At 47.9% G+C, this 23,979-nt stretch overlaps 1 protein-coding gene across 1 annotated transcript in view; it reads right to left on the bottom strand.

The window, feature by feature from the left end:
• Positions 1-23,979, bottom strand: part of LOC147121271 (potassium/sodium hyperpolarization-activated cyclic nucleotide-gated channel 2-like) — a 91,854-nt gene that overhangs the window by 62,617 nt on the left and 5,258 nt on the right. Inside the window, exon 3 of the mRNA XM_085981499.1 lies at positions 1,804-1,962. Within this exon, the coding sequence (XP_085837625.1) occupies positions 1,804-1,962 (159 nt within the window). The remainder of the gene's footprint in view (positions 1-1,803; positions 1,963-23,979) is intronic.

Raw genomic sequence — 23,979 nt, 5'->3', positions numbered from 1 at the left:
GCAACACTTCCCCCCTCTGGGGAGAAGGCCGCCGAGCTGGCCGACCCTTCCTGCGTTGCTGGACGTCACTGGGCACAGGAGCTACACCCCCCTCCGACACTTCCCCCTGGCTCTCCTCCAGGGAAGACGTGTCCCCTCCATTGCCATCCCCTGGCGCGGATGAGGGTTCCCCCGATGGGCCGCCTTCCTCTTGCTCCTCCTCGTCCTCCTCTTCCGAGGGACTGTCACTGGCAGCTTCAGGGACCTCCTCCTCACCAGCTGAAAGCAGGAAGGCACAAGAGTAGCTTTAGAGTGAGGACAGGGCGTCAGCGAGGGAGGCATGAGTGGTGGCATTCAGCGCATTGGTCGGACAGTGGCAAAGGATGTAGATCTGAAGTGCAAGGGGAACGAGAGAGGTCCAAAAGGTGATGTCCTTACCATTGGGGCCCAGCACAGGGTCGGCATCTCCACATGCAACGGGGCCAATCAGCCGGCCACCCATGAGTCGACCCACGCGCTCCTCCAGGTCACTGAGCTGCTGGAACTGGGGACGGCCTCCCCCAGTGTCAGTCCGGCTCCTCAGATTCTGGGCCAGCTTGGCCTGCAAGAGAAAGGACGGCCTCTAAGTACAGTGTGGTGCCCTGTTGTTGTGTGCACTGCCTCCCATGGTCGAATAGCTTGGCCAGTGTGGTGCCCTGTTGTTGTATGCACTGCCTCCCATGGTCGAATAGCTTGGCCAGTGTGGTGCCCTGTTGCTGTATGCACTGCCTCCCATGGTCGAATAGCTTGGCCAGTGTGGTGCCCTGTTGCTGTATGCACTGCCTCCCATGGTCGAATAGCTTGGCCAGTGTGTAAAGTGCAGAAAGTGCAATTGATGTTCATGCCAGTGCCATAGCTGCTGGATGAGGGCTGGCCATTAGGGCTTTGAGGTCCCTTTGCCCATAATGTGAGGTGCACATGCAAGGATGAGGAGGACACTGGAAAGGGTACTCACCCTGACAATCCGAGTGAGGTCGTTAAACTTTTTCCGGCATTGGACACCAGTCCTGGGGACATCGCAGGTGGCTGTGACCCTCTGGGCGACATCCCTCCAGGCTTTCCTGTACACCCTGGTGGCAGGCTTCTTGCCACTGTCCGGGAACAAGATATGGCGTCTCCTCTCCAAAGCCCTAACCAGCACCTTTAAATCATGGGCAGAGAAGCGCTGCGCTCGCTCACGGGCCCTCTGCATCCTTCCTGGCGCAATTTCTCTCCAGCAGCAGTGTTTAGGCCTAGCTGGAGGGCTGCAGTATCCAGGGCGTGGCAGCAGACGAACTCGACCCTTCCCCCTTTAAGAGCTGGCCGGCGCCAGGGTGTCTGCTGTCAATCAAGAAATGACCACACCTGCGCTGCGCCCGGCCTCGGCGGTATCACTCTGCACCGCCGGCTTAGCGCCTAAAGATAGCCGTGCATCGCCAGTTTTAGCGCTCGAGCAAACTCCTTGGCCAAAGCTACTGAATATCGGCGAAGTGGCCTCCACTTTGCGCCGGGCGCAAACTTTAGCGGCCGCCCGACTTTACCGCCCCAAAAGTGGCTATACTGAATTTCTAGGCCCTTGTTTTTAAACGTGAACACTTAATTTTCAATCAAGTTCACTATATTTTTGGAAGATTTTCACTTTAAAACATGACTGGATGTAGATATTGGTTTCTAATAACACTCTTTTGTACTTCTACTAGATTAACAAAAGTTTTTGCACTGTGAAAGATAAAATCAAAAAGTCTAAAAGGCAACCAAAGATGTGAAAAATCAAGATGGATTATAAGAGAACAATGCATATCTCACCACAAGACCTTGAATAGACACCCAGCTATTTTCAGGAAATCCCTGTATCATCACAATTAGAAACTGTAAACAGGCATTCCAGTGACAGAACAGCACAGCAACCGCAAACCAGTATATTAAATGCAAGACTTTTGTCATACCCACATCCCACTCGTGTATCTGTGGAAGAAGTAATAAAGTGATTAGAAAGAATAAACTTGCATTTATATAGTGCTTTATCACATCACTCAGGACTTCCCAAAGCATTTTATATCCGATAGATTAGTTATGTACCAAAGCGACAGCCATTTTGCACACATGGAACATAGTAAAATAAGAACAGGAGCAGGCAATTCAGCCCATCAAGCCTGTTCCGCCACTCTATTAGATCTCTGGTGACCTGTAACTCAACTCTATTTACCCACCTTTGTTCCATATTACTTGATACCCTTACCTAATAAAAGTCTATCAAGCTCAGTCTTGAAAATTTCAAATGACCCAGCATCCATAGCATTTTGGGGGCGAGTTCCAGATTTCCACTACCCTTTGTGTGAAAAAGTGCTTCCTGATTTCACTCCCAAAAGGCCTAGCTGCAATTTTAAGATTATGCCCCCTTGTTCTGGATTCCCCCACCAGAGGAAATAGTTCCTCTGTATCTACCCTACTGAATCCCTCGATTAGACCCCTCAACCTTCTAAACTCAAAAGATTATAAGCCAAGTTTATGCAACGTGCCCTCATAATTTAACGCTTTAAGCCTTGGTATAATTTTGGTGACTCTGCGCTGTACCCCTTGCAAGGCCAATATGTCTTTCCTGAGATGCGGTGCCCAAAAACTGAATGCAGTACTCTATAACTGAAGCATCTCTTTCCTTACTTTTATATCCAAATCCCCTTGAGATGAAGGCCAACATTCCATTAGCACTTTTGATTACTTATGTACCTATGCACTAGCTTTTAATGATTTGTGCGCATGGACAGCTAAATCCCTTTGCTCCTCCACAGCTCCTAGGGGGAAAAATTTGGCATCGCCCATTTTGGGGCGCTAATATCGGCTGGACACAAAGTTTAGCACCCGCCGCTAATTATCGCCTCTGACTGCAAAATTCATCTCTATCGCCCCCCTGGAGGTGATTTGAGCGCTAAATCAGGCGCTACACACCTCTCTTAAGACGCAAATATCAGGGAGCGAGGCGTTACCTCAGAACGCTACCAAAGCTCAGGTGATGCCAATTACCATGGAAGCCAGACAGACTGGCGCATCCAGTTCTTAAAGGGGAGGGGCCATCTTGCTGGCCAGTCACACTCTACTCATTGCAGCCTTGAATCTCAGCCTGGAGAGACCTCAAAAGCAGTTGTGTTGGAAGCACTAATGGATAGGCCCTGGGAAAGAGCTCGACGCTTAGGAACCTCAGAAGTGGTGCTAAGGGCCAAAATTCCGTAGGACAGCGTTAAAACTAAAAATTTTGCCGACAAGAAAAGGCAGGAAGCGTCCGCCTTTAAATAGTGCTCCCCCAGCCCCTTCCCGACTTGAAAACATTCCGCTCTATCTGTCGTTCCTAGCGGCAGGTGCTAAGGCAGGGGGCGTGACTCAATATCCAGTCCGGGATGCTACACGCTTGACTGACATCATGATTTGCGGACGTAGGAGATCGTAGCGGTAGTGTTTAGCACCGCCACAAAATGACTGGTCAATTTCACGAGCGGCACTAAAATTGTCGCGCTCGGGCGCTAAGTTCCTAACGCCCCGTTAGCGCCCCCCGGAGGTGCTAACCGACCAGATTTTTACCCCCTAGTCTCTTACCATTAAGAAAATATTCTGATTTGTCTTCCTTGGATGACCTCACACTTTCCCCCCATTGAACTCCATTTGCCAGCTTTCCCCACACACTTAATCTATCAATATACCCTTGTAAATTCCTGCTCCCATCTACATAATTTACTGTGACCCTTAACTGTGTCATCTGCAAACTTGGATACATAATTCTCTATTCATTCGCCAAAGTCATCAATATATATATGCTGAAAAGCTGAGACCCCAGTACAGGTTCCTGCAGAACACGACTTGTCTCATCCTGACAATCACAGCATTCCCTTTATCCTTACTCTTTGTCTCCTATCTCCCAGCAATAACCAACCCATTTTACAAGGTTACCTCCTATTTATTTTTTCTAATAATCTCTTGTGTGGAGCCTTATCAAATGCCTTCTGGAAGTCCATATAGACAACATCCATAGACACTTCCCTATCCACCTCCTCAAAATATTCAACTGGATTAGTCAGCCATAATCTACCTTTCACAAATCCATGCTGGTGCCTCAAACAAGAATGAGGTGACCGACCAGCTTATTTTTTTGCTCATTGAGGAAGCAACATTAGCCAGAACGCCGGGATAACACCTGCTCTTTTTCAAATAATGCTATGGGATCTCACTGGTAGACAAGGCCTCAGTTTAACATCTCATCAAAAGGATGGTAGCTCCAATAATACATCACTTTTTTAATATTGCACTGAACTGTCAGCCTAAATTATATGGTTAAGTTCTGGAGTGGTGCTAACTCAGGTAAGTGCTATCAACTGAGGCAATCTGACTCCCTTTGAAAATTTATGATTATTGGACTTTAAATGAAGGTTACACATTCCAAGTAAGGTTAAGGGAGCAGAAATGAAATAAAAATCTGGAAAATTCACGTTCTCCTTAAGTGCCTTTTCAGTGACAATTAACATTACCATCACTTATTGTTTCTTGCAACACAGGGTTAACCAATTATATTATTAAACAATATAAACAAAAAGCACATGATGGAAATCTGAAACAACACAGAAAATTTTAGACACACTCAACAGAGCAAGCCGCATCTTGTGGAGAGAACAGGGGAGCTAATTTTTTGATAAAGGGTCCACACCTAAAACTGGAATAAACTACAGATGAACAGAACAAAGGGAAGGGGGAGGAAAACACACATACACACAAAATAAGTAGAAAAATGTGCAAAGTGTTTAAGTAGAAAACAGGAGACGGTTAAATGGTAAAAGTGATATTACCATAAGGCAATAGAAGGCAATGAAAAATGAGAAAAATCAAAAAAATAAAGGCATTTATGAGACACATATGTGAATAGCTGATCAGGTGGGAGATGAGGCTGATAGAAATGAAACCACAAATAACTGGCCCAGGAGCCTAGAGGAAAAAGGAAGATTGACACTAAAAAATGTAGACCACCCAACCAGCATGGTGTTCCAATAGAGGATTGCTACCCCAAGCACCAAAGCTTTCCCTCCATTCTTACCCACCCTGCCGGAAATGCCATTTAGATTTCAAGTTATTCTTTTATATCTAGAATTAAATTACTACTAACAGATAAATAAATAAAAACTAGAAGTGGCAACACAGGTAATGTGTCGGGATTGCAGTATGTGAGAGTTTGTGGACAGCGAGATTATCCCGGACTGCCACATCTGCAGGCAATGTCTCTACCTGAGACTCTCCAGCTCAGAGTCGTTAAGCTGGAGTGCGAGTTGGAGACACTTCGACACATAAGGGAGAAGGAATTTCAGGATAGTTTACTTCAGAGTACAGTCACACACAAGAGGAAAGAACAAGTACAGGAAGGTGAGGATGTGATCATCAGTCAGCAGGGTAGAGGGAACCAAAGGGAGATAGAGGAAGAGGTCCCAAAGACACTATTCCTGTCCAACAGGTACAACATACTTGATACCTGCGAGGATAAGGAGAAAGACTGTGGGGAGGACAATTACAATGCTTACCTAGGCACTGTGGAGCAGAGGGCTGTCCAAAGGGGGGGGGGGGGGGGAGAGCAGAATAGAAACGTAGTAGTTATAGGGGATTCAATAATTAGGGGGATAGATAGCATCCTTTGCAGCCAGGATCAAGAATCTGGAAAGGTGTGTTGCCTACCTGTACCATGGTAAGGGATATCTTGATGTGGCTGGAAAGGAATTTGGAAATCCAGTAGTTGTGATCCATGTCAGGATAACGAAAGAGCAGGAAGGCAGTCCTGCTGAGGGAGTACTAGGAGATAGGAGCTAAATTAAAAGGCAGGACCTCGATGGTAATAATCTCAGGATTATTACCCAAGCCACGCGCAAATTGACATAGGGACAAATAGATTAGGAAAGTTAACACATGGCTAAAGAATTGACCGTGCACCTTAGGGGGAACATTGCTGCTGGGACGGGCTTCATCTTTTTTTTTAATTCATTGATGGGATGTGGGCGTCGCTGGCTAGGCCTGCATTTAGTGCCCATCCCAAATTGCCCTTGAGAAGATGGTGGTGAGCCGCCTTCTTGAACCGCTGCAGTCCATATGGTGTAGGTACACCCACAATGCTGTTAGGAAGGGAGTTCCAGGATTTTGGCCCAGCGACAGTGAAGGAACGGCGATACAGGTCCAAATCAGGATGGTGTGTGGCTTGGAGCGGAACTTGTAGGTGGTGATGTTCCCATGCGTCTGCTGCCCTTGTCCTTCTAAGTGGTAGAGGTCGCGGGTTTGGAAGGTGCTGTTGAAGGAGCTTTGGCGAGTTGCTGCAGTGCATCTTGTAGATGGTACACACTGCAGTCACAGTGCGCCGGTGGTGGAGGGAGTGAATGTTGAAGGTGGTGGATGGAGTGCCAATCAAGCGGGCTGCTTTATCCTGAATGGTGTCGAGCTTCTTGAGTGTTGTTGGAGCTGCACTCATCCAGGCAAGTGGAGAGTATTCCATCACACTCCTGACTTGTGCCTTGTAGATGGTGGAAAGGCTTTGGGGAGTCAGGAGGTGAGACACTCGCCGCAGAATTCCCAGCCTCTGGCCTGCTCTTGTAGCCACAGTATTTATATGGCTGGTCCAGTTCAGTTTCTGATCAATGGTAACCCCCAGGATGTTGATAGTGGGGGATTCAGTGATGGTAATGCCATTGAATGTCAAGGGGAGGTGGTTAGAGTCTCGCTTGTTGGAGATGGTCATTGCCTGGCACTTGTGTGGTGCGAATGTTACTTGCCCCTTGTCAGCCCAAGTCTGAATGTTGTCCAGGTCTTGCTGCATATGGACACGGACTGTGTCAGTATCTGACGAGTCTCGAATGGTGCTGAACAGTGTGCAATCATCAGCGAACATCCCCACTTCTGACCTTATGATGGAGGGAAGGTCATTGATGAAACAGCTGAAGATGGTTGGGCCTAGGACACTTCCCTGAGGAACTCCTGCAGTGATGTCATGTGATTGAGATGAATGACCTCCAACAACCGCAGCCAACTTCCTTTGTGCTCGGCATGATTCCAACCAATGGAGAGTTTTCCCCTTGATTCCCATTGACTTCAGTTTTGCTAGGGCTCCTTGATGCCACACTCGATCAAATGCTGCCTTGATGTCAAGGGCAGTCACTCTCACCGGGCTGGGACCAAGGTCCTAGCTGAAAGGTCTTTAAACCAATAAAGTGGGGGGCTGGAGGTGGGGGAGGCGGAGAGCTCAGGCAGAAATAAAAATAAAAATAGCCTAAAGATTAAAAAAAGGGATGAGAGCTAAGTCCATGTGATCAAAGTAACTGATAAAAATACAACAGAATTGATAAGAAAACAAGGCGTGTGATAAATTAATGTGTGTTAAAAACAACATCAGGGCATTAGGGCAGGACAGAGTCTGCTGCCCAAATAAGAGTTCTATACACTAATGCATGTAGCATAAGAAATAAAAAAAGTGAATTAGAAGTGCAAATTCAGCTTTAAAAGGGTATGACATAGTGGCCATCACTGAGACCTGGCTACAACATGGCCATGACTGCGAGATAAATATTCCATCTTATAAGGTCTTTAGAAAGGACAGATAAATTGGAAAAGGAGGATGAGCAGTAATATTGGCAAGGGGCACTATTACAACATTAGAAAGAGGGGATATCAGTAAGGGTGAGCAGGCAGTAGACATTCTATAGGTAGAACTGAGGAATAGAAAAGGATGTAAGGCTTTCATGGGAGTTGTTTACTGACCTCCAGATAGCAGTGATAAAGTAGTGAGATGCTTAAACGCAGAGATCAGAGTAGTTGTATTAGGAGACTTTGATTTTGACATAGACTGAGGGAAGAACAGCTCGAGTCCCAAAGGCAAAACATTTCTTGAGTGTCTTTGGGACAGTTTTCCAGAACAATATGTTCTTGAACCAACAAGAGAACAGGACATCTTGGGGGAGAAATTTGGTATCGCCCCATTTGGGACGCTAAATTTTGAAAGCTGGAAAAATTAGCACCAGGCACTTTCAGTAAGTTCAGTGTTAGCGCTCCAGGAAGGAAGTGGAGCACTAAATCAAGCGCTACTACTTCCCTTCTGGAGCACTAAACTAAGCGGGGGGGGGGGGGGGGCGGTAGAGGTGCAGCGCTGCACAATGACCTCTGCAGATCCAAGGGCTACTTCCCTCCCTTAAGGGGAAGGGCCATTGCTGTTCATCTGCCTCGTCGCCAACGGCAGCCAGGATCTTCGACGATCAGCACCAAGCACTCTAAGAGTGCAGGGCTGATCAATTGCACCATTTAAAAATTTTCAAAATGCACCCTAAAGAAAGGAAACACATTTCTCCTGAAGACTAGCGGTGCTGCAAACCGCCAGGTGAATGCAATGTGTATGCAATGATTTTTTTAAATTAAATAATAAATTATGCAAAATAATTGATCAACTTGACAGGACTGTTGTATCACACATCATTTACATGCACCCAAGACAATAAATTATGTTTCAAACCACTGCAAACATCAGTTAAATCAAAAGGAACAGGAAACTGGTTATAATTAACATTTTATTAAAACATACTACGAAGAATACAGCATTATGAGAGCCCACATAAAAACACAAGTCGTACAATAGGACTGAAGTTTACCTGTAAAGCTGAAGACAGCTAGAGACCTATAGACAACTCCACTCCTACACAGAATGATCATAACATATGGAGGGGCACGGCCACTGATATTAGTAGATAGCCTTCAGTCCTTGCTGAATGCCTTAGCAAAAGCCTGTGTTCCTCTGCAGTGTCTCAGCACCAACCTCAGAAGCACTGATCACTGAGGTGGGACGACTGCCAAATCTGTGTAACCCAAAAGGCACAGGGGGAAAAATTCAGTTGCGTTGCGCCTCCCGTTAGCACCATAAGAGGACGCTAATGGGGCGCAAAGCAACTAGCACCTGGCAAAATTGACCAGACATTTTGCAGCGCCACTAAACACTACCACCACGATCTCCTGCACCCACAGATAGTGATGTCAGTTGAGTGTTGTAATGTCCATGTGTAATTGAGACACGGGCTGCAGAAGTTGGTTATAACAGGTGTTTACTGAATGGAGACAAAACTGGAACTACTATACAAAGTTACTGCACAGGCTTATATACAGGGGTGGTCACTACTGGTACTGCAGTATACAGGGGCTGCAGAATATTGTTCCTTCTTCAAGGTACATACACTACAATTCCTCCCCTTTTAGCTAAACAGTACATAACATTCGATTAATAATTAAATAACATATTTACAATTACAGTTGCTATATACATTAGCTGAAGTTAATCAATTATAAATTCAGTCTTTGAGGAGGCTTCCTGATTCTGTCTGGATAACGCCTCTTTGGGGTATCAGGTTCTTCTGGCAAAGTTGATTCGGGATCAACGTCGTTGTTTGGTTTGTCTGTTTCCAATATCACCGATTCTGAGGTAGATGCAATTGGTACTTCGGTTTCATCACCAGGTGTATAGGATCGTGGTGTAGATTTGACGTTTTCCAGTGACTAGAATCTGGTCAGCATGGCGTCTTACAATGCTCTCTCCAACGTCCACAGTATACATTAGAGGTCCTTGCCGTGTGCAGATCGTTCCTGGCTGCCATTTCTCTGTGCGGTAGTCCCAGGCCAAAACTGGTTGACCTATCTTGAAACTCCTGGTCGGCCTTTCATTCATATTCTGAAACTGCCTGTTCTCCACATCTCTTCTGATGTTTGGCTTAACCAAATCCAAGCGGCATCTTAGTCTTCGATTGAAGAACATCATGGCTGGAGTTTGGTTGGTAACCGCATGTGTCGCATTCCGGTAGGCAAACAAGAAGTTATCCACCTTGTGTTGTAGGGGTATGTCTTCATTACACATTGCCTTGATAGCCTTCTTGAATGTTTGAACGAACCTCTCAGCCAATCCATTGGTGGCTGGATGATATGGGGCGGATGTGTAGTGCTTAACACCATTGTTCTTTAAGAACCTCCGGAACTCTTCAGACACAAACTGTGGTCCATTCACTATCGCTCTTCTGGTCTTCGGAACTACTGTCCGTCATCTTTTGTACTTTCCTGTATTGTTCCTTAGTAGTCTTTTTGTTGTCGTTAGTCTTCTTCCCGGACCTGCAAACTCATGCAATGTGTCCCATCTTTCTGCATTGCCTGCATGTTTTGTCCTTGGACCAGCAGTCCTTCTGGTCATGGGTTGTTCTGCTGCAGCGATAACATTTTTCAAATCCCCATGTCATTTCATGGGTGCCGTATTCCTGTGGCTTTTGCTGTATTTCCGCAGCTCCCCTTGCTGCTGCTTCATACGAAACTGCCACACTGAAAGCCTTATCTAGCGTCAGCTCTTTCTCTGAGAGTAACCTCTTCTGGGTTCCTTCACTCAGGAGTCCACAGACAAATTTGTCCCGTAGGGTATCTGCCAGTCCTGCTCCGAACTGGCAGTGCTTTGATAGCTTGCGTAGTTCCGTAAGGTAATCAGCATTGCTCTCATCTTTATGCTGATTTCTCTTGTGGAATTTAAATCTTTCTGCTGTCAGCAGCGGTGTAGGATTTAGGTGTTCCTGTAGGACATCAACAATTTTGTTAAAACTCTTCGCCATCGGTTTGACTGGAGTGATCAGGTTCCGCAATAGGCCGTACGTTCTTGCGCCCATTAAGTTTAGTAGTACCGATGCCTTTTTCTCATCGGCTACTTCATTTGCCTTGCAATATACTTCGACTCTTTCCACATACGTGGTCCAGTCTTCTATTGCATTATCGAAGGCAGTGATATTGCCAGTCTTCGGCATCTTGGAGATCTAAGATGGCGCCTCCCGCATTTTGCCTTCTTCCCCGATTGAACAAAATGGCGCCTCCCGCGCTTTGCCTTCTTCCCCGTTGGATTAAGATGGCGCCTCCCACGCGTTCTGCCTTTTTCCGCTGCTGCCAGCGCTGTTGCTGGCGTCTTTATGCCTTGATGGCGACACCCTATGGTCTTCGCGCGCTTCCCCCCGCGCTGCTGCCAACGCTGCTCTCCGCGGTCCCCATGGCAAACTGCAGCTCCTCGCGGCTTTCTGCGCTTCTAATTTCTTTTTCTTTTATTTTAATTACTGTTCCCGTCATCAGAGCCGACCCTATGGGACACTTCCCTCCCTCTTCTCGAGTCTGTACGCTGCCCGGCTTCATAGCACTGGCCGCGCCCTGTGTGCTCCACCCTCTCTCTCTCTCTCCTCTTCCCAACAACGCTGCTCGGCCCCGTTGAAAAGCCACCCGATCGAGCTCTAGCCCGCCGCAGTCCAGGAAGGATCAGTGTACTACCTGCCACCAGCCCGATTAGCTGGAACACCATAGACTGGATAACCAAGCCCAGCTCTCGACAGCCTCTCCTGCAAATCTTCGAATTCGATGAATCAGAGGGCGGTTGCCCACGGTCGACGCCCGTTTCTTCTGTTTGTTTTTTTTCTTCCTTCTGGCTTCGACCTCTAATAACTTCGCTTCAGGGTTAGATCCCCGTGAGGTGGTGCAGAACTGTAGGTAAGTTCGGATCTGTTCGTCGCCAATGTAATGTCCGTGTGTAATTGAGACACGGACTCCAGAAGTTGGTTATAACAGGTGTTTACTGAATGGAAACAAAACTGGAACTACTATACAAAGTTACTACACAGACTTATATACAGGGGTGGTCACTACTGGTACTGCAGTATACAGGGGCTGCAGAATATAGTTCCTTCTTCAAGGTACATACACTACAAGTGTGCAACGCCCCGGTAGCGCCCCGGACTGGATATTGTGTGGCGTCCCCTGCCTTGCCGCCTGCTGTTAACAATGACAGGTTGAGAGGAGCGTTTTGCAGTCGGGAAGGGATTGGGGGAGCGCTATTTAAAGGCGACCACTTCCTGCCTTCTTTTGTCGGCAACATTTTTGCACCACACATTCTGAGAGAGAGAGATTTCTGGAGAGATTCAACGCTGTGTGCAGGAGTTTTGGGTACTGAGCAGCATTTTGATTTGACCTTCCTTGCATCGATTTAGAAGAGACTACGGGGGTTGCACTCTGAGCTCTTTCCCTAGGCCTATCCATTGTTTTTTCCAGCAGATTTGATGTACAGGTCTCTCCAGGCTGAGATTCAAGGCTGCAATGAGCAGGGTGTGGATGGAGAGCAAGATCGACCCTCCCCTTTAAGAACTGGCCAGCGGCAGTGTGTCTGTGTTCCATTGCTGACTGACATCACATGAGCTTCGCCAGCGCTCTGAGGTAGCGCCTCGCTCTTTTAAACAGAGACGAGAGTGGGAGAGGCTGATTTAAACAGAGCAGAGAGCGGGAGAGGCTGATCTAAACAGAGCCGAGGGCGGGAGAGGCTGATTTAAAGAAAGTCAAGAGCGGGAGCGGCTGATTTAAACAGAGCCGAAAGCGGGAGTGGCTTAATTAAACAGAGCCAAGAGCGGGAGAGGCTGATTTAAACAGAGCCGAGAGCGGGAGAGGCTGATTTAAAGAAAGTCAAGAGTGGGAGCGGCTGATTTAAACAGAGCCGAGAGCGGGAGTGGCTTAATTAAACAGAGCCGAGAGCGGGAGAGGCTGATTTAAACAGAGCCGAGAGCGGGAGAGGCTGATTTGAACAGAGCACCAAGAGCGGGAGAGGCTGATTTAAACAGAGCCGAGAGCGGGAGAGGCTGATTTAAACAGAGCTCCGAGAGCAGGAGAGGCTGATTTAAACAGAGACGAGAGCGAGAGAGGCTGATTTAAACAGAGCTCCGAGAGCGAGAGAGGCTAATTTAAACAGAGCACCGAGAGCGGGAGAGGCTGATTTAAACAGAGCCGAGAGCGGGAGAGGCTGATTTAAAAAGAGGGTGTCAGAAGCAGCAGGAGAGTAGTGAGTTTTTAAACTCACTTTCGCGGGCTTTTTCTCAAAGGCCGGTCAATCTCGCAGACCGGCGGCGGTGTTCCAGAGCCATGCCACGATTCCAAAAGTGACGCGGGCAACAGGAAGCAGCTGATTGGGTGAGTACGGCCAGGTGAGTATTTATACTACTCTATAGTTTGACAGTTAAGGCTAATAGTTTATAAAGTTTAGAAGGTCTTAATTTTTGTGGTTATAGTTTCTAAGGTCTCTGTTGTGTATCGAGGAGTGCTAGTAACCAAGGGCCCTTGAGTATATCATTTAATTGTAGTGTAATTGGTGGTATTGATTTGATTTAAGTTAATTTAAATTAATTGAAGGGTAAGTCATGACAGCACAGCTCGGCCCTGTGGCATGCTCGGCCCTGTGGCATGCTCCTCCTGCATTATGTGGGAAATCAGGGACACTTCCTGTGTCCCTGACGACCATGTGTGCAGGAAGTGTGTCCAGCTGCAGCTACTGGCAGACCGCATTGCGGCGCTGGAGCTGCGAATGGATACATACTGGAGCATTCGCGATGCTGAGGACGTTGTGGATATCACATTTAATTGGTTGATCACACCGCAGGTAAAGGCTGCACAGGCAGGAAAGGAATGGGTGACTGCCAGGCAGAGTAGTAGGCGCAGGAAGGTAGTGCGGGGTTGCCTGTGGCCATCCCCCTCTCAAACAGATATACTGCTTTGGATATTGTTGAGGGAGATGGCTTATCAGGGGAAGACAGCAGCAGCCAACTTTCTGGCACCGTGGGTGGTTCTGCTGCACAGGATGGGAGGAAAAAGAGTGGGAGAGCTATAGTAATAGGGGATTCTATTGTAAGGGGAATAGATAGGCGTTTCTGCGGCTGCAAATGAGACTCCAGGATGGTATGTTGCCTCCCTGGTGCAAGGGTCAAGGATGTCTCGGAGCAGCTGCAGAGCATTCTGGAGGGGGAGGGTGAACAGCCAGTTGTCGTGGTGCATATAGGTACCAACGATACAGGTAAAAACCGGGATGAGGTCCTAAAAGCTGTATATAGGGAGTTAGGAGGTAAATTAAAAAATAGGACCTCAAAGGTAGTAATCTCAGGATTGCTACCTGTGCCACGTGTTAGTCAGAGTAGAAATAGAAGGATATTTCAGCTGAATACGTGGCTAGAGGAATGGTGCAAGGGGGAGGGATTCAAATTCCTGGGACATTGGAACCGGTTCTAGGGGAGGTGGGACCAGTACAAACTGGACAGTTTGCATCTGGGCAGGACTGGGACCGATGTCCTAGGGGGAGTGTTTGCTAGTGCTGTAGGGGAGGGTTTAAACTAAAATGGCAGGGGGTTGGGAACCTGTGCAGGGAGACAGAGGAAAGGGAAACAAGGATCGAAGCAAAAGACAGGAAGGAGAAAAGCAAAAGTGGCAGTCAGAGAAATCAAGGGTTTAAATCAAATATTGCCACAGTAAATAATAATTCTAAAAGGTCTAAGAGTGTTAAAAAAACAAGCCTGAAGGCGTTGTGTCTTAATGCAAGGAGCATTCGTAATAAGGTGGATGAATTAGCTGCGCAAATAGATGTAAACGGATATGATATGATTGGGATTACGGAAACATGGCTCCAGGGTGACCGAGGCTGGGAACTCAACCTTCAGGGGTATTCAATATTCAGGAAAGACAGGCAAAAAGGAAAAGGAGGTGGGGTAGCATTGCAGCTTAAAGAGGAGATTAACACAATTGTAAGGAAGGATATTAGCTCTGATGATGTGGAATCTGTATGGGTAGAGCTGAGAAATACCAAGGGGCAGAAAACGTTAGTGGGAGTTGTATACAGACCCCCAAACAATAATGCTGAGGTTGGGGATGGCATTAAATTGGAAATTAGAGATGCGTGCAATAAGGGCACAGCAGTTATCATGGGTGACTTTAATCTACATATAGATTGGGCTAACCAAATTAGTAACAATACTGTGGAGGAGGAATTCCTGGAGTGTATACGGAATGGTTTCCTGGGCCAATATGTCGAGGAATCAACTGGAGATCAGGCCATCTTAGACTGGGTATTATGTAATGAGAAAGGATTAATTAGCAATCTTGTTGTGCGAGGCCCCTTGGGGCGGAGCGATCATAATATGATAGAATTCTTCATTAAGATGGAGAGTGAAGTATTTGACTCAGAGACTAGGATCCTGAATTTAAATAAAGGAAACTATGATGGTATGAGGCGCGAGTTGGGTAGGATGGACTGGGGAATGTTACTTAAAGGGTTGACGGTGGATAGGCAATGGCAAACATTTAAAGATCGCATGGATGAACTACAGAATTTGTTCATCCCTGTTTGGCATAAAAATAAAACAAAAAAGGTTACTCAACCGTGGCTAACAAGGGAAATTAGGGATAGCATAAGATCCAAGGAGAGGACATTTAAATTGGCCAGAAAAAGCAGTAAACTTGAGGATTGGGAGCAGTTTAGGATTCAGCAAAGGAGGACAAAGGGATTAATTAAGAGGGGGAAAATAGAGTATGAGAGTAAGCTTGCAGGGAACATAAAAACTGACTGTAAAAGCTTCTATAGATATGTGAAGAGAAAAAGATTGGTGAAGTCAAGCGTAGGTCCCTTGCAGTCAGAATCAGGGGAATTTATAATGGGGAACAAAGAAATGGCAGACTAATTAAATACATACTTTGGTTCTGTCTTCACAAAGGAGGATAGATATAATCTCCCAGAGATGTCGGGGAACATAGGGTCTAATGAGAGGGAGGGACTGAATGAAATCAGTATTTGTAGGGAAATGGTTTTAGGGAAATTGACGGGATTGAAGGCCGATAAATCATCCTAGGGTACTTAAGGAAGTGGCTTGAGAAATAGTAGATGCATTGCTGGTCATCTTCTAAAATTCTATCGACTCTGGAACAGTTCCCATGGATTGGAGGGTAGCTAATGTTACCCCACTATTCAGGAAAGGTGGTGGAGAGAAAACGGGGAATTATAGACCGATAATCCTGACATCGGTAGTGGGGAAAATGCTAGAGTCCATTATAAAAAATGTAATAGCAGAGCACTTGGAAAACAGTGACAGGATCGGACAAAGTCAACATGGATTAACAAAAAATAAATCGTGCTTGACTAGTCTGCTGGAATTTTTTGAGGATGTAACTGGTAGAATAGATAAGGCAGAACCAGTGGATGTGGTGTATTTGGACTTTCAGAAGGCTTTCGATAAGGTCCCGCATAAGAGATTAGCGTGTAAAGTTAAAGCACATGGGATTGGGGCAAGGTACTGACTTGGATAGAGAACTGGTTGGCAGACAGGAAGCAAAGAGTTGGAATAAACGGGTCTTTTTCCGAGTGGCAGGCAGTGACCGCAGGGATCGGGGCTAGGACACCAGCTATTCACAATATATATTAATGATCTAGACGAGGGAACTAGACGTAATATCTGCAAGTTTGCAGATGACACAAAGCTGGGTGGGCGTGTGTGCTGTGAGGAGGATGCTGAGAAACTCCAGTATGATTTGGACAGGTTGGGTGATTATACTGCATTTGCCATGCATCTGCCCAATGTGGATAAATGCGAAGTTATCCACTTTGGTGGCAAAAACAGGAAGGCAGATTATTATCTGAATGGCCATAGATTGGGAGAAGGGGAAGTGCAACGAGACCTGGGTGTCCTTGCGTACCAGTCGCTGAAGGTAAGCATGCAGGTGCAGCAGGCAGTTAAGAAGGCAAATGGTATGTTGGCCTTCATAGCGAGAGCATTCGAGTACAGGAACAAGGATGTCTTGCTGCAGTTGTACAGGGCCTTGGTGAGACCACACCTTGAGTATTGTGTGCAGTTTTAGTCGCCTTATCTGAGGAAGGATGTTCTTGCCATGGAGGGAGTGCAGCGAAGATTCACCAGACTGATACCTGGGATGGCAGGAATGACGTATGAGGAGAGATTGGGTCGATTGGGCTTATACTCGCTGAAGTTTAGAAGAATGAGAGGGGATCTCATTGAAACTTATAAAATTCTAACAGAACTAGACAGACTAGATGCAGGAAGGATGTTCCCGATGGCGGGGGAGTCCAGAACCAGGGGTCACAGTCTAAAGATAAGGGATAAGCCATTTAGGACAGAGATTAGGAGGAATTTCTTCACCCAGAGAGTGGTGAACCTGTGGAATTCTCTACCGCAGAAGGCAGTTGAGGCCAATTCATGAAATATACTCAAGAAGGAGTTAGATATATTTCTTAAGGCTAAAGGGATCAAGGGATATGGGGAGAAAGCAGGGACAGGGTACTGAATTTGGCTGATCAGCCATGATCTCATTAAATGGCGGAGCAGGCTCGAGGGGCCGAATGGCCTACTCCTGCTCCTATCTTCTATGTTTCTATGTTTCCTCAGCGTTAGCACCTTAAGGGTGGTGTGTAGCGCCTGATTTAGCACTCCAATCACCTCCAGGGGCAATAGAAGCCAAGTTTGCAGTCGGAGGCGATAATTAGTGCCAGGCGCTAAACTTTGCGCCCAGCCGATAATTGCGCCCCCAATTTCTCCCCCACAATGTCTAAATCTGAGGGTGTACTCGTCCTTTGTGCTGCTCCTGACTCCATGTTGAAACTGTAGACCACCATTCACCCTCCTCCTGACCGGCTCCGTCTTCTGGACTTACTGTGGGCCCAGTGCTAGCAATCCTACCAACCAATTTTCCTCCTCTTCATGACCGGTGCACTACCTCAAGACCTAACTAGCATCCCCAGCTCACGAGTCATATCCTGATGACACAAGAGCACCAATTTTTCATGGTTCTCTTTTTTGTCACAGCGGTTGTGGCTGCTGCTGGTTGAAAATCAAATTCTAGGCCTTTGACTGTAACTTAGTGGGTACGGTAGCATAGTGGTAGTGTCACTGTGCTAGTAATTCAGAGGATTGGACTAATGATCCAGAGACGTGAGTTCAAATCTCACCACAGCAGCTGGGGAATTTAAATTCAATTAAATAAATCTGGAATAAAAAAGTGAACATCAGTAATGGTAACCATGAAACTATCGGATTGTCGTAAAAACCCATCTGGTTCACCAATGTCCTTTAGGGAAGGAAATCTGCCGTCCTTACCTGGTCTGGCCTATATGTGACTCCAGACCCACAGAACGTGATTGACTCTTAACTGCCCTCTCAAATGGCCTAGCAAGCAACTCAGTTGTAACAAACTGCTCTGAAACACAATAATAAGAATGAAACTGGACGGACCACCCGACATCGACCTCGGCACCGACACGTCAATGGCACACCCAGCCGAGTTGACCCTGTAAAGTCCTCCTCACCAACATCTGGGGACTTGTGCCAAAATTGTCATACTTAGAATCATACCTTTCAGCCAATGCCCCAAACTCCTCCATCACCATCCCTGGGTATGTCCTATCCCACCGGCAGGCCAGACTCACAGTCAGGAAGGAGTGGCCCTGGGAGTCCTCAACATTGACTCTGGACCCCATGACGTCTCATGGCTTCAGGTCAAGCATGGGCAAGGAAACCTCCTGCTGATTACCACCTACCACCCTCCCTCAGCTAAATCAGTACTCCTCCACGTTGAACACCACTGGAAGAAGTACTGAGAGTAGCAAGGGTACAGAATGTACTCTGGGTGGGGGTCTTCAATGTCCATCAGCAAGAGTGGCTTGGTAGCACCACTATTAACCGAGCTGGCTGAGTCCTGAAGGACATAGCTGCCAGTGTGGGAAAGACCTACTTGACCTCGTCCTCACCAATCTACCTGTCGCAGATGCATCTGTCCATGACAGTATCGGGAGCAGTAACCACCGCACAGTCATTGTGGAGATAAAGTCCCGTCTTCACACCGAGGACACCCTCCATCGTGTTGTGTGGCACTAACACCGTGCTAAATAGGATAGATTCAGAACAGATCTAGCAGCTTAAAACTGGGCATCCATGAGGCGCTATGAGCCATCAGCTGCAGCAGAATTGTATTCCACCACAATCTGTAACCTCATGGCCTGGCATATCCCGCACTCTACCATTACCATCAAGTCAGGGGACCAACCCTGGTTCAATAAGGAGTGTATAGGAGCAGCACCAGGCGTTCCTAAAAAAAATGAGGTGCCAACCTGGGAAAGCTGCAACACAGGACTACCTGCATGCTTAAAAGCGGAAGCAGCATGTTATAGACAGGGCTAAGCGATCCCACAATCAACGGATCAGATCAAAGCTCTGCAGTCTTGCCACATCCAGTTTTGAATGGTGGTGGACCATTAAACAACTAATGGGAGGTGGAGGCTCCATGAATATCCCCATCCTCAATGATGGTGGAGCCCAGCACGTGAGTGCAAAAGACATTTGCAACGATCTTCAGCCATAGAGTCATAGGCCCCGATTTTCGGCTTGTGTGGGAAATGGTCGGGTTTTCCCGAATGTGGGGTTTCTGACACAAATAAAAAAGTGTCAGCCAGCTCCACGCAATTTTCCCTCAAGTGGCCAATTAATTCCCAGCATGTGGGAAGCCTTGCTAATTGTCCAATTCGAGTCAGAAATCCCCACAGTATGATGTCATCATTCGTGGTGCTTTCAAGGTCCATAGCAAGCACTGCATCCTCTGAAGGCTTCCAAACGATCCATACAGGATGGCAGAGGAGCCTGCAGCAGCTGTGGCCAGTGCCAGACCCCGAGCTGCCTCCAAATTCGACGAGGCTTCACTGCAGGCATTATTGGATGGGGTTAGGGCCCACAGGGAGGTCCTCTTCCCTAGGTCAGGGAGGAAGAGGCCTCCCACTGAGACCAAGGCTGCATGGATGCAGGTGTCAGCAGATGCCAACTCGCTTTGAGTCACCAGAAGAACCTTGGCATTACATCTCTAACTCCTTCCTGTACTCCCCCACAGTACCATCCAGAGCCCCTGTCCTCACTGTGGAGGAGGAAGAGGCTGTGCAGCCAGACTTCTCAGAGGAAGCTCCAACCTCTGAGGGCGCAGCGTCAGCAGAAGTAAGTGCACCCAGCACCAGCGCAGACACTCACACCTCGGGGGGTCCTTCGGGACATAGAGTAGTGTTGTCACCTGGTGTTTCACAGCTCACAAGTGAGCCTCAGCAGATTCTGGAGACAGGGACAGCAGCGGAGAGTCCTCGTCGGAGGGCGCAGGACTCTGCCAGCTCAGCTCAGCTGCGCTGCATGTCGACCCTCTGCCTCTGGGTCCATCCGCAAGAGAAGAGGTGATGGATCTCCATGCACAGATGCAGGAGTCTCTGGCAGGTTTTGTCTCCAGGGTCGCTGCGAGTGTGGAGCGAATGGAGGAGTGCATAGCGACCATGAGCAGAGCCTTTGTGGAGTCATTGGCGCATGAATGCATCACCATGGAAAGGTTGGCAACCTCCATGGAGGAGATAACTCGCCAGGGTACGGAAAACATGGTGAGTGCTCATAAGAGAATGACATCTCTTGAGGAGCGTTGGCCATCTGTTGAACAGAGAAACCAGATCTTCATGGAAGTCCTTCTGAGTAGGACTGCCAGTGCAGAAACGGGTCCCCCTGGCCCCCTAAAGCGCAGCAAGGTGCTCTCAAGCCACTTCCAAGCACTGGCCCCTTCTGGCCTGTGCAGCTTCAGGTGAGTGAGCAGCAGCCTGGTGCTCCTGTTGCTGATCCTGCTGTTCCTGGTTCTGCGGCTGCCGCCTCTGCTGCTGGAGATCCTCTAATGGCAAGAAGGGAAGGAAAAAAAGGCGTCCCATGCTTCTCGTAGATGCCTCCGCTGAGGAAGCGCTGAGTGAGGGTGGCGAGAGGGGCTTCCCAGGAGATCGCATTGGAGAAGTGTGTGAGGCTCCAACTTTCCACAGCTGTGCCTAAGCCTTGAAGAAGTAGCCCCGAACCTGCAACAAGGTCCTTCAACATACAAGTGCTGTCCCTTTAAATCGCAGCTTCTCCGATTGACCTGCAGCTGCAAGCAAGCAAGCCAACTGTTTTCACGCCAGGTCTCATCAGCGGGGTTCCCCGCAGGCGTGTTTCAGGTGGGGAAAGCCCCAAAATTGCAACGGCCCCGGAAAATCTACTTCAACAAGGTAATAATTGGTCATTAGTGTTCCGACGACGAGTCCCGCCAGCGGCGGCCGGGACTGAAGCGGGTCACGGAGAAACGGCAGTCCGAAAGTTGGACGGGGCGGGGAATCAGGCGGGGGGGTCGCGACCCGCTTTTTCGGCGATTTTCGGCCCCCGGCCACCTGGAAAGCTGCCCGACGGCTGGCAGAAAATCGACCTCATAGAGTTATACAGCACAGAAAGAGGCCCTTCGGCCCATCGTGTCTGCGCTGGCCATCAAGCCCTGTCTATTCTAATCCCATTTTCCAGCACTTGGTCCGTAGCCTTGTATGCTATGGCGTTTCAAGTGCTCATCTAAATGCTTCTTGAATGTTGTGAGGGTTCCTGCCTCTACCACCCTTTCAGGCAGTGAGTTCCAGATTTCAACCACCCTCTGGGTGAAAAAGTTTTTCCTCAAATCCCCTCTAAACCTCCTGCCCCTTACCTTGAAACTATGCCCCCTGGTTATTGGCCCCTCTACTAAGGGGAAAAGTTCCTTTCTATCTACCCTATCTATGCCCCTCATAATTTTGTACACCTCAATCAGGTCCCCCCTCAGCCTTCTCTGCTCTAAGGAAAACAACCCCAGCCTGTCCAGTCTCTCTTCATAGCTGAAGCACTCCAGCCCAGGTAACTCTCCTCTGCACCCTCTCCAATGCAATCACATCCTTCCTATAGTGTCGCGACCAGAACTGCACACAGTATTCCAGCTGTGGCCTAACTAGCATTTTGTACAGCTCCATCATAACCTCCATGCTCTTATATTCTATGCCTTGGCTGATGAAGGCAAGTATCCCATATGCCTTCTTAACCACCTTATCTACCTGTCCTGCTGCCTTCAGGGATCTATGTACATGCACACCAAGGTCCCTCTGATCCTCTGTCCTTCCTAGGGTCCTACCATTCATTGTGTATTGCCTTGCTTGTTAGTCCTCCCAAAATGCATCACCTCACACTTTTCAGGGTTAAATTCCATTTGCCACTGTTCTGCCCATCTGACCAAGCCGTCTATATCGTCCTGTAGCCTGAGGCTTCCCTCCTCTCTATTTACCACTCCACCAATTTTCGTGTCATCTGCGAACTTACTGATCATACCTCCTACATTCATATCTAAATCATTAATGTACACTACAAACAGCAAAAGACCCAGCACCGATCCCTGTGGTACACCACTGGACACAGGCTTCCCAGTCACAAAAACAACCTTCAACCATCATCCTCTGCCTCATGCCACTAAGCCAATTTTGGATCCAATATGCCAAATTGCCCTGGATCCCATGGGCTCTTACCTTCTTGACCAGTCTCCCATGCGGGACTTTGTCAAAAGCCTTACTGAAGTCCATGTAGACTACATCAACTGCACTACCCTCATCCACACACCTAGTCACCCCCTCGAAAAATTCAATCAAATTGGTTAGACATGATCGCCTCCTGACAAAGCCATGCTGACTATCCTTGATTAATCCTTGCCTCTCCAAGTGGCAAGAAGTGCCGAATGGATGATCCATATCAGCCTCCTCCCGAGGTAGTCACCATCACAGAAGCCAGTCTTCAGCCAATTTGATTCACTCCACGTGATATCAAGAAACAGCTGAGTGAACTAGATAAAGCAAAGGCTATGGGCCCCGACAAAATTCCGGCTGTCGTGCTGAAGACTTGTGCTCCAGAACTAGCCACACCTCTAGCCAAGCTGTTCCAGTACAGCTACAACACTGGCATCTATCAGACAATGTGGAAAACAGCCCAGGTATGTCCTGTCCACAAAAAGCAGGACAAATCCAATCCGGCCAATTACCGTCCCATTAGTCTACTCTCAATCATCAGCAAAGTGATGGAAGGTGTCATCGATAGTGCTATCAAGCGGCACTTACTCACCAATAACCTGCTCACTGATGCCCAGTTTGGATTTCGCCAAGACCACTCGGCTCCCGACCTCATTACAGCCTTGGTCCAAACATGGACAAAAGGAGCTGAATTCCAGAGGTGAGGTGACAGTGACTGCCCTAGACATCAAGGCTGCATTTGACCAAGTGTAGCATCAAGGAGCCCTAGTAAAACTGAAGTCAATGGGAATCGGGGGGGGGGAAAACTCTCCACTGGCTGGTGACAGACCGAGTACAAAGGAAGATGGTTGTGGTGGTTGAAGGTCAATCATCACAGCTCCAGGACATCGCTGCAGGAGTTCCTCAGGGCAGTGTCCAAGGCCCAGCCACCTTCAGCTGCTTCATCAATGACCTTCCCTTCAATATAAGGTCAGAAATGGGGATGTTCACTGATGACTGCACAGTATTCGGTGCCATTCACAACTCCACAGATAATGAAGCAGCCAATGCCCGATTGCAACAAGACCTGGACGACGTTCAGACTTGGGCTGATAAGTGGCAGGTAACATCTGCGCCACAGAAGTGCCAGGCAATGACTATCTCCAACAAGCGAGAGTCTAACCACCGCCCCTTGACATTCAACGGCATTACCATCGCCAAATCCCCCACCATCAACATCGTGGGGGTCACCATTGACCAGAAACTTAACTGGACCAGCCACATAAATACTGTGGCAACAAGAGCAGATCAAAGGCTAGGTATTCTGCGGCGAGTGTCTCACCTCCTGACTCCCCAAAGCCTTTCCACCATCTACAAGGCACAATTATGGAGTGTGATGGAATACTCTCCACTTGCCTGGATGAGTGCAGCTCCAACAACACTCAAGAAGCTTGACACCATCCAGGACAAAGCAGCCCGCTTGATTGGCACCCCATCCACCACCTTAAACATTCACTCCCTCCACCACCGGCGTACCGTGGCTGCATTGTGTACCATCTACAAGATGCACTGCAGCAACTCACCAAGGCTTCTTCGGCAGCACCTCCCAAACCCGCGACCTCTTCCACCTAGAAGGACAAGGGCAGCAGGTGCATGGGAACTCCACCACCTCCAAGTTCCCCTCCAAGTCACACACCATCCTGACTTAGAAGTATATCGTCGATCCTTCATCGTCGCTAGGTCAAAATCCTGGAACTCCCTACCTAATAGCACCTTGGGAGTACCTTCACCAT

This window comes from Somniosus microcephalus, chromosome 3, assembly GCF_052327205.1.
Source record: "Somniosus microcephalus isolate GS21.2 chromosome 3, FLI_Smic_1.0, whole genome shotgun sequence".
In the NCBI taxonomy this organism is placed as follows: Eukaryota; Metazoa; Chordata; class Chondrichthyes; order Squaliformes; family Somniosidae; genus Somniosus; species Somniosus microcephalus.
The sequence above is the reverse complement of the archived record's forward strand: the minus strand, read 5'-3'. Positions and strand labels throughout refer to the sequence as shown.